Source organism: Pygocentrus nattereri, chromosome 7 (assembly GCF_015220715.1).
Source record: "Pygocentrus nattereri isolate fPygNat1 chromosome 7, fPygNat1.pri, whole genome shotgun sequence".
Taxonomy (NCBI): Eukaryota; Metazoa; Chordata; class Actinopteri; order Characiformes; family Serrasalmidae; genus Pygocentrus; species Pygocentrus nattereri.
In genome coordinates, this window is record NC_051217.1 from 47,098,031 (window position 1) to 47,108,932 (window position 10,902).

Below are 10,902 nucleotides of genomic sequence, written 5' to 3' on the forward strand. Positions count from 1 at the left end.
CAGTGAAATAAAATACTAATGGGCAGTGAGTGTTACGGGGCGAGTGTGTCTGTACTGTGTCTGTGTGTGTGTGTGTGTGTGTGTGTGTTTGTGTGCCCTGTGTGTGTGCGTGTGTGTGTGTGGTGCGTGTGTGTGTTTGTGTGCCCTGTGTGTGTGTGTGTGTGTTTGTGTGCCCTGTGTGTGTGTATGTGTATGCCCTGTGCGTGTGTGTGTTTGTGTGCCCTGTGTGTGTATGCCCTGTGTGCGTGTGTGTGCGTGTGTGTGTTTGTGTGCCCTGTGTGTGTGTGTGTGTGTGTGTGTGTGTGGTGCGTGTGTGTGTGTGTGTATGCCCTGTGTGGTGCGTGTGTGTGTTTGTGTGCCCTGTGCGTGTATGCCCTGTGTGTATGTGTATGCCCTGTGTGTGTGTGTGTGTGTATGTGTATACCCTGTGTGTGTGTGTATGCCCTGTGTGGTGCGTGTGTGTGTTTGTGTGCCCTGTGCGTGTGTGTATGTGTATGCCCTGTGTGTGTGTGTGTGTGTGTGTGTGCGTGTGTGTGTTTGTGTGCCCTGTGCGTGTGTGTATGTGTATGCCCTGTGTGTGTGTGTGTGTGTGTGTGTGTGTGTGTGTGTGTATGCCCTGTGTGGTGCGTGTGTGTGTTTGTGTGCCCTGTGCGTGTGTGTATGTGTATGCCCTGTGTGTGTGTGTGTGTGTGTGTGTGCTGGGTGGTGATGGAGTTGATGTATCAGCTGATGAGGTTCTCACGCAGTGTTTGCAGTGGTGCCCAGTCTCAGCGTGTGTGAGGTCAGAGCTTTTCTTCTGTGTTTGATGGACCAAGAGCTCATCAGTTTCCTCAAACAGCCGCCGGCCGCTCTCTTATCTGACCACAGCGGCCGAGCGCCGAGCGCACGGGGTGGAAGGGGTGGGGGCAGTGCTATAAAACGCCACTGTGCTGGAGACCACATCACCTCTCGTTCCCTCCTCACCGGACCCTCGCTCAGCTCACAGAGAACGCAGAACATGCAGGCAGAGGAGTACACGCGCAGAGGTAAGACTGACCAGCACAGTGCTGACCGCCGCAGGGGACGCGGCCGACCGCCCGCCCCGCCCGGCTCGGCGCTGAGCAGGGAAATAACTATAAAAATATACAAAAATAATGATCATGGAGTAATTTCAAAAATGTACACTCTTTAAGAACTTCAAGGGTTCTTCAGCACAGACAGAGGTTCTGTATAGAACCATGAACACTCGTAGAACTCTGCATGCTGAAACGGTTCTTTGCGTGAAAGAGGATGGAGAATGTGTTGGTTCTGTAGAGCACCAAAAGAGGTTCTGCTGTTGTTACGATGCCAAGCTCATAACAGGAGCAGAGCCACTTTTAAAAAATAAAAACGTTTTAAAACTTAAATTTAATTTACTCATTTTTATCTTCTGAAATTTGATCAATCAAAAGACGACAGAGTGAATATTTATTTGCTGACTTTACATTTAAGATGTCACTGTAACTTTTGTATGTTATACGTTCCAGTGTTACGTTCAGTCGTTGTGTATTAAATTGTGTAGAAGTGTGTCTCTGCAGGGGGGCTGTAACTTATTCACACTCAGAACATCAACACAACATGGAATCTCAGCAGTTTATGGAGTTGATGTTCACGTTTCCAGAACGTAGATATTGAGTTTAACTGCGTACAAACTGCCTGAACTGAGCTGAAATATAGAGTAAATATGATAAAAAGTGATTTAATGTGAAATTTCATCCTTTAAATTAGAATTTTTCAGTTTTCATTCTATAATAAAACAATTTCAACACAAAGAATTGAAGGAAAACGTTCCTCTCTGGAAGCTCAGGCTTCCCGCTTCTCTGTCTAATATGATGTTGGAGCCTTGGAGGTGTCGGCTCTTCAGAACTTTACCATGCGTTTGATTTTATATTGATGTTAAATATCATGTTGACTAGTTTTCTTAAAACTGACTTCATATTTTCCTCTGAAGTAATTAGAACTAATTTTATAAAAATGATGAGACAAGTTTCGCATCTTATGATGAAACTCAAATACAAAAATAATAAAACTGAATATTATATTATATTAATGTATTTTATTTTAATACATTACATTTCGTACTTTCTTGGTTTTACCTTTCATATCTTACACAATATAGTACAGTATATTTTCAACAGTGTTGACTTATATAGACATAAGTTTGTATATATCACTGTTGTCGGAGGAAAACCTCGTATCTCCGTTTTTGTCATTTTTCAGTTTTGGACATAATTTGCCTGTTGCTCTTCATATTGTGTGTAAATTCCAGACGTCTGGTTCCATTGACTTACATTTAAAAGTAAAGTAGGTTTTTCCTTCTCCTGTAAAGTTGCTGTTTTGGAGGTTTTGTTCCATCAGCAGCGACATATATAAATAGGCGCGTGTGTGTGTGTGTGTGTGTGTGTGTGTGTTTATAGGTAAGGAGCTGGTGGATTATATTGGTCAGTATCTGACAGAAATCCGCTCCAGACGTGTGCTCCCTGATGTCCAGCCAGGATTTTTGCGCACCCTGCTGCCCTCCTCTGCTCCCTGCGAGCCAGAACCATGGGAGAACATCCTGCAGGATGTGGAGAACATCATCATGCCCGGGGTCTGAACTCACACGCTGGAACTTCACTTCTTTATTTCATTTCTCTTTCCTTCTTTCCTTGGTGCTTTATTTCTCCTTTTTTCTGCTGTGTGTGGTTCTGCAGTCTGTGGTTCTGCAGTCTGTGGTTCTGCAGTCTGTATCTCAGTAAAGCGCTACACTTAGAAACCATACGTTCATATTACGACTTAATATTGACCACCATTCAAAACACTACAGCAGTGACCGCTGACTCAGCAGTCTAGAACCCATACTGTGCGTGTGTGTCCTGTAGGTGGTGCACTGGCAGAGTCCCCACATGCACGCATATTTCCCTGCACTGAACTCATGGCCGTCTCTGCTGGGCGACATGCTGGCTGATGCCATCAATTGCCTTGGCTTCACCTGGGTAACAGCGTACACCTGAGACTCATCACGCAACTGTACACACCTGACTCTGATAAAACACCTGAGACTCATCACTCACCTGTACACACCTGACTCTGATAAAACACCTGAGACTCATCACTCACCTGTACACACCTGACTCTGATAAAACACCTGAGACTCATCACTCACCTGTACACACCTGACTCTGATAAAACACCTGAGACTCATCACTCACCTGTACACACCTGACTCTGATAAAACACCTGAGACTCATCACTCACCTGTACACACCTGACTCTGATAAAACACCTGAGACTCATCACGCACCTGTACACACCTGACTCTGATAAAACACCTGAGACTCATCACGCACCTGTACACACCTGAGTCTGATAAAACACCTGAGACTCATCACGCACCTGTACACACCTGACTCTGATAAAACACCTGAGACTCATCACGCACCTGTACACACCTGACTCTGATAAAACACCTGAGACTCATCACTCACCTGTACACACCTGACTCTGATAAAACACCTGAGACTCATCACTCACCTGTACACACCAGACTCTGATAAAACACCTGAGACTCATCACTCACCTGTACACACCTGACTCTGATAAAACACCTGAGACTCATCACTCACCTGTACACACCTGACTCTGATAAAACACCTGAGACTCATCACTCACCTGTACACACCTGACTCTGATAAAACACCTGAGACTCATCACGCACCTGTACACACCTGACTCTGATAAAACACCTGAGACTCATCACGCACCTGTACACACCTGACTCTGATAAAACACCTGAGACTCATCACGCACCTGTACACAACTGACTCTGATAAAACACCTGAGACTCATCACTCACCTGTACACACCTGACTCTGATAAAACACCTGAGACTCATCACGCACCTGTACACACCTGACTCTGATAAAACACCTGAGACTCATCACGCACCTGTACACACCTGACTCTGATAAAACACCTGAGACTCATCACTCACCTGTACACACCTGACTCTGATAAAACACCTGAGACTCATCACTCACCTGTACACACCTGACTCTGATAAAACACCTGAGACTCATCACTCACCTGTACACACCTGACTCTGATAAAACACCTGAGACTCATCACTCACCTGTACACACCTGACTCTGATAAAACACCTGAGACTCATCACGCACCTGTACACACCTGACTCTGATAAAACACCTGAGACTCATCACGCACCTGTACACACCTGACTCTAATAACGCACCTGATACTCATCACTCACCTGTACACACCTGACTCTGATAAAACACACCTGTACACACCTGACTCTGATAAAACACCTGAGACTCATCACTCACCTGTACACACCTGACTCTGATAAAACACCTGAGACTCATCACGCACCTGTACACACCTGACTCTGATAAAACACCTGAGACTCATCACTCACCTGTACACACCTGACTCTGATAAAACACCTGAGACTCATCACTCACCTGTACACACCTGACTCTAATAACGCACCTGATACTCATCACTCACCTGTACACACCTGACTCTGATAAAACACACCTGTACACACCTGACTCTGATAAAACACCTGAGACTCATCACTCACCTGTGCACACCTGACTCTGATAAAACACCTGAGACTCATCACGCACCTGTACACACCTGACTCTGATAAAACACCTGAGACTCATCACGCACCTGTACACACCTGACTCTGATAAAACACCTGAGACTCATCACTCACCTGTACACACCTGACTCTAATAACGCACCTGAGACTTATCACTCACCTGTACACACCTGACTCTAATAACGCACCTGAGACTCATCACGCACCTGTACACACCTGACTCTGATAAAACACCTGAGACTCATCACTCACCTGTACACACCTGACTCTAATAACGCACCTGAGACTCATCACTCACCTGTACACACCTGACTCTGATAAAACACCTGAGACTCATCACTCACCTGTACACACCTGACTCTGATAAAACACCTGAGACTCATCACTCACCTGTACACACCTGACTCTGATAAAACACCTGAGACTCATCACTCACCTGTACACACCTGACTCTGATAAAACACCTGAGACTCATCACTCACCTGTACACACCTGACTCTAATAACGCACCTGAGACTCATCACTCACCTCTACACACCTGACTCTAATAACGCACCTGAGACTCATCACTCACCCGTACACACCTGACTCTAATAACGCACCTGAGGCTCATCACTCACCCGTACACACCTGACTCTAATAACGCACCTGAGACTCATCACTCACCTGTACACACCTGACTCTAATAACGCACCTGAGACTCATCACTCACCCGTACACACCTGACTCTAATAACGCACCTGAGACTCAGTCACCTGTACACACCTGACTCTAATAACGCACCTGAGACTCATCACTCACCTGTACACACCTGACTCTAATAACGCACCTGAGACTCATCACTCACCTGTACACACCTGACTCTAATAACGCACCTGAGGCTCATCACTCACCTGTACACACCTGACTCTAATAACGCACCTGAGACTCATCACTCACCTGTACACACCTGAGACTCACTTGTGTGTGTGTGTGTGTGTGTGTGTGTGTGTATTGAAGGCTTCAAGTCCTGCCTGTACAGAGTTGGAGATGTGTGTTATGGACTGGCTGTGTAAAGCTCTTGGGTTACCAGATCATTTTCTGCACCACCACCCAGACAGCCGTGGAGGAGGAATCCTGCAGGTGAGTCTGAGAACCGATACAGTCCCACCAGCTCTAAACACACTAACACCAGCTCTAAATACAGTAACACCAGCTCTAAACACAGTAACACCAGCTCTAAATACAGTAACACCAGCTCTAAACACAGTAACACCAGCTCTAAACACACTAACACCAGCTCTAAATACAGTAACGCCAGCTCTAAATACAGTAACACCAGCTCTAAATACAGTAACACCAGCTCTAAACACACTAACACCAGCTCTAAATACAGTAACACCAGCTCTAAATACAGTAACACCAGCTCTAAACACACTAACACCAGCTCTAAATACAGTAACACCAGCTCTAAATACACTAACACCAGCTCTAAATACAGTAACACCAGCTCTAAATACAGTAACACCAGCTCTAAACACACTAACACCAGCTCTAAACACACTAACACCAGCTCTAAATACAGTAACACCAGCTCTAAACACACTAACACCAGCTCTAAATACAGTAACACCAGCTCTAAATACACTAACACCAGCTCTAAATACAGTAACACCAGCTCTAAATACAGTAACACCAGCTCTAAACACACTAACACCAGCTCTAAATACAGTAACACCAGCTCTAAACACACTAACACCAGCTCTAAATACAGTAACACCAGCTCTAAATACAGTAACACCAGCTCTAAATACAGTAACGCCAGCTCTAAATACAGTAACGCCAGCTCTAAATACAGTAACACCAGCTCTAAATACAGTAACACCAGCTCTAAACACACTAACACCAGCTCTAAATACAGTAACACCAGCTCTAAACACACTAACACCAGCTCTAAATACAGTAACACCAGCTCTAAACACACTAACACCAGCTCTAAATACAGTAACACCAGCTCTAAATACACTAACACCAGCTCTAAATACACTAACACCAGCTCTAAATACAGTAACACCAGCTCTAAATACAGTAACACCAGCTCTAAACATACTAACACCAGCTCTAAACATACTAACACCAGCTCTAAACACACTAACACCAGCTCTAAACACACTAACACCAGCTCTAAATACAGTAACACCAGCTCTAAACACAGTAACACCAGCTCTAAACACACTAACACCAGCTCTAAATACAGTAACACCAGCTCTAAACACACTAACACCAGCTCTAAACACAGTAACACCAGCTCTAAACACACTAACACCAGCTCTAAATACAGTAACACCAGCTCTAAATACACTAACACCAGCTCTAAATACACTAACACCAGCTCTAAATACACTAACACCAGCTCTAAATACAGTAACACCAGCTCTAAACATACTAACACCAGCTCTAAACATACTAACACCAGCTCTAAACACACTAACACCAGCTCTAAACACACTAACACCAGCTCTAAATACAGTAACACCAGCTCTAAACACAGTAACACCAGCTCTAAATACAGTAACGCCAGCTCTAAATACAGTAACACCAGCTCTAAATACAGTAACGCCAGCTCTAAATACAGTAACACCAGCTCTAAACACACTAACACCAGCTCTAAATACAGTAACGCCAGCTCTAAATACAGTAACACCAGCTCTAAATACAGTAACGCCAGCTCTAAATACAGTAACGCCAGCTCTAAATACAGTAACACCAGCTCTAAACACACTAACACCAGCTCTAAATACAGTAACACCAGCTCTAAACACACTAACACCAGCTCTAAATACAGTAACACCAGCTCTAAACACACTAACACCAGCTCTAAATACAGTAACACCAGCTCTAAATACACTAACACCAGCTCTAAATACACTAACACCAGCTCTAAATACAGTAACACCAGCTCTAAATACAGTAACACCAGCTCTAAACACACTAACACCAGCTCTAAATACAGTAACACCAGCTCTAAATACAGTAACACCAGCTCTAAATACACTAACACCAGCTCTAAACACACTAACACCAGCTCTAAATACAGTAACACCAGCTCTAAACACACTAACACCAGCTCTAAACACACTAACACCAGCTCTAAACACACTAACACCAGCTCTAAATACAGTAACACCAGCTCTAAACACAGTAACACCAGCTCTAAACACACTAACACCAGCTCTAAATACAGTAACGCCAGCTCTAAATACAGTAACACCAGCTCTAAATACAGTAACACCAGCTCTAAATACACTAACACCAGCTCTAAACACACTAACACCAGCTCTAAATACAGTAACACCAGCTCTAAATACACTAACACCAGCTCTAAATACAGTAACACCAGCTCTAAACACAGTAACACCAGCTCTAAACACAGTAACACCAGCTCTAAACACAGTAACACCAGCTCTAAACACACTAACGCCAGCTCTAAATACACTAACACCAGCTCTAAACACAGTAACACCAGCTCTAAACACAGTAACGCCAGCTCTAAACACAGTAACGCCAGCTCTAAACACAGTAACGCCAGCTCTAAATACACTAACGCCAGCTCTAAACACACTAACGCCAGCTCTAAACACACTAACGCCAGCTCTAAACACACTAACGCCAGCTCTAAACACACTAACACCAGCTCTAAATACAGTAACACCAGCTCTAAACACACTAACACCAGCTCTAAACACACTAACACCAGCTCTAAACACAGTAACACCAGCTCTAAACACAGTAACACCAGCTTTAAACACACTAACGCCAGCTCTAAACACACTAACGCCAGCTCTAAACACAGTAACGCCAGCTCTAAACACAGTAACGCCAGCTCTAAATACAGTAACGCCAGCTCTAAACACAGTAACGCCAGCTCTAAACACAGTAACGCCAGCTCTAAACACAGTAACGCCAGCTCTAAACACAGTAACGCCAGCTTTAAACACACTAACGCCAGCTCTAAACACACTAACGCCAGCTCTAAACACAGTAACGCCAGCTCTAAATACAGTAACGCCAGCTCTAAATACAGTAACGCCAGCTCTAAACACAGTAACGCCAGCTCTAAACACAGTAACGCCAGCTCTAAACACACTAACGCCAGCTCTAAACACACTAACGCCAGCTCTAAACACACTAACGCCAGCTCTAAACACATTAACACCAGCTCTAAACACACTAACACCAGTTCTAAACACACTAACACCAGCTCTAAACACACTAACACGAGCTCTAAACACACTAACACCAGCTCTAAACACAGTAACACCAACTCTAAACACACTAACACCAGCTCTAAATACACTAACACCAGCTCTAAATACAGTAACACCAGCTCTAAATACAGTAACACCAGCACTAAACACAGTAACACCAGCTCTAAACACACTAACACCAGCTCTAAATACAGTAACACCAGCTCTAAACACACTAACACCAGCTCTAAACACACTAACACCAGCTCTAAATACAGTAACACCAGCTCTAAATACAGTAACACCAGCTCTAAATACAGTAACACCAGCTCTAAACACACTAACACCAGCTCTAAACACACTAACACCAGCTCTAAATACAGTAACACCAGCTCTAAACACAGTAACACCAGCTCTAAACACACTAACACCAGCTCTAAACACACTAACACCAGCTCTAAATACACTAACACCAGCTCTAAATACAGTAACACCAGCTCTAAACACAGTAACACCAGCTCTAAACACATTAACACCAGCTCTAAACACACTAACACCAGCTCTAAACACACTAACACGAGCTCTAAACACACTAACACCAGCTCTAAACACACTAACACCAGCTCTAAACACAGTAACACCAACTCTAAACACACTAACACCAGCTCTAAATACACTAACACCAGCTCTAAATACAGTAACACCAGCTCTAAATACAGTAACACCAGCACTAAACACAGTAACACCAGCTCTAAACACACTAACACCAGCTCTAAACACACTAACACCAGCTCTAAACACACTAACACCAGCTCTAAACACACTAACACCAGCTCTAAACACACTAACACCAGCTCTAAACACACTAACACCAGCTCTAAACACACTAACACCAGCTCTAAACACAGTAACACCAGCTCTAAATACAGTAACACCAGCTCTAAACACACTAACACCAGCTCTAAACACACTAACACCAGCTCTAAACACACTAACACCAGCTCTAAACACACTAACACCAGCTCTAAATACACTAACACCAGCTCTAAATACAGTAACACCAGCTCTAAACACACTAACACCAGCTCTAAACACACTAACACCAGCTCTAAACACACTAACACCAGCTCTAAACACACTAACACCAGCTCTAAATACAGTAACACCAGCTCTGTGTTTAGAGTACGGTCAGTGAGTGTTTTACTGTGTGTGTGTTTAGAGTACGGTCAGTGAGTGTTTTAGTGTGTGTGTGTTTAGAGTACGGTCAGTGAGTGTTTTACTGTGTGTGTTTAGAGTATGGTCAGTGAGTCTTTTACTGTGTGTGTGTTTAGAGTACGGTCAGTGAGTGTTTTACTGTGTGTGTGTGTGTTTAGAGTATGGTCAGTGAGTGTTTTACTGTGTGTGTTTAGAGTATGGTCAGTGAGTGTTTTACTGTGTGTGTGTGTGTTTAGAGTACGGTCAGTGAGTGTTTTACTGTGTGTGTGTTTAGAGTACTGTCAGTGAGTGTGTTACTGTGTGTGTTTAGAGTACGGTCAGTGAGTGTGTTACTGTGTGTGTGTTTAGAGTACGGTCAGTGAGTGTTTTACTGTGTGTGTGTTTAGAGTACGGTCAGTGAGTGTTTTACTGTGTGTGTTTAGAGTACGGTCAGTGAGTGTGTTACTGTGTGTGTGTTTAGAGTACGGTCAGTGAGTGTTTTAGTGTGTGTGTGTTTAGAGTACAGTCAGTGAGTGTTTTACTGTGTGTGTGTTTAGAGTACGGTCAGTGAGTCTTTTACTGTGTGTGTGTTTAGAGTACGGTCAGTGATTGTTTTAGTGTGTGTGTGTTTAGAGTACGGTCAGTGAGTGTTTTACTGTGTGTGTGTGTGTGTTTAGAGTATGGTCAGTGAGTGTTTTACTGTGTGTGTGTGTGTTTAGAGTACGGTCAGTGAGTGTTTTACTGTGTGTGTGTGTGTTTAGAGTATGGTCAGTGAGTGTTTTACTGTGTGTGTTTAGAGTATGGTCAGTGAGTCTTTTACTGTGTGTGTGTGTGTGTGTGTTTAGAGTATGGTCA

General features: G+C 43.8%; 1 protein-coding gene across 1 annotated transcript in view; it reads left to right on the forward strand.

The window, feature by feature from the left end:
- The first annotated feature begins 961 nt into the window (after positions 1-961).
- Positions 962-10,902, forward strand: part of hdc (histidine decarboxylase) — a 24,683-nt gene continuing 14,742 nt past the window's right edge. The window contains exons 1-4 of the mRNA XM_037539855.1: positions 962-1,025; positions 2,436-2,608; positions 2,880-2,993; positions 5,627-5,749. Coding sequence (XP_037395752.1) covers positions 998-1,025; positions 2,436-2,608; positions 2,880-2,993; positions 5,627-5,749 — 438 coding nt within the window. The 5' untranslated portion in view covers positions 962-997. The remainder of the gene's footprint in view (positions 1,026-2,435; positions 2,609-2,879; positions 2,994-5,626; positions 5,750-10,902) is intronic.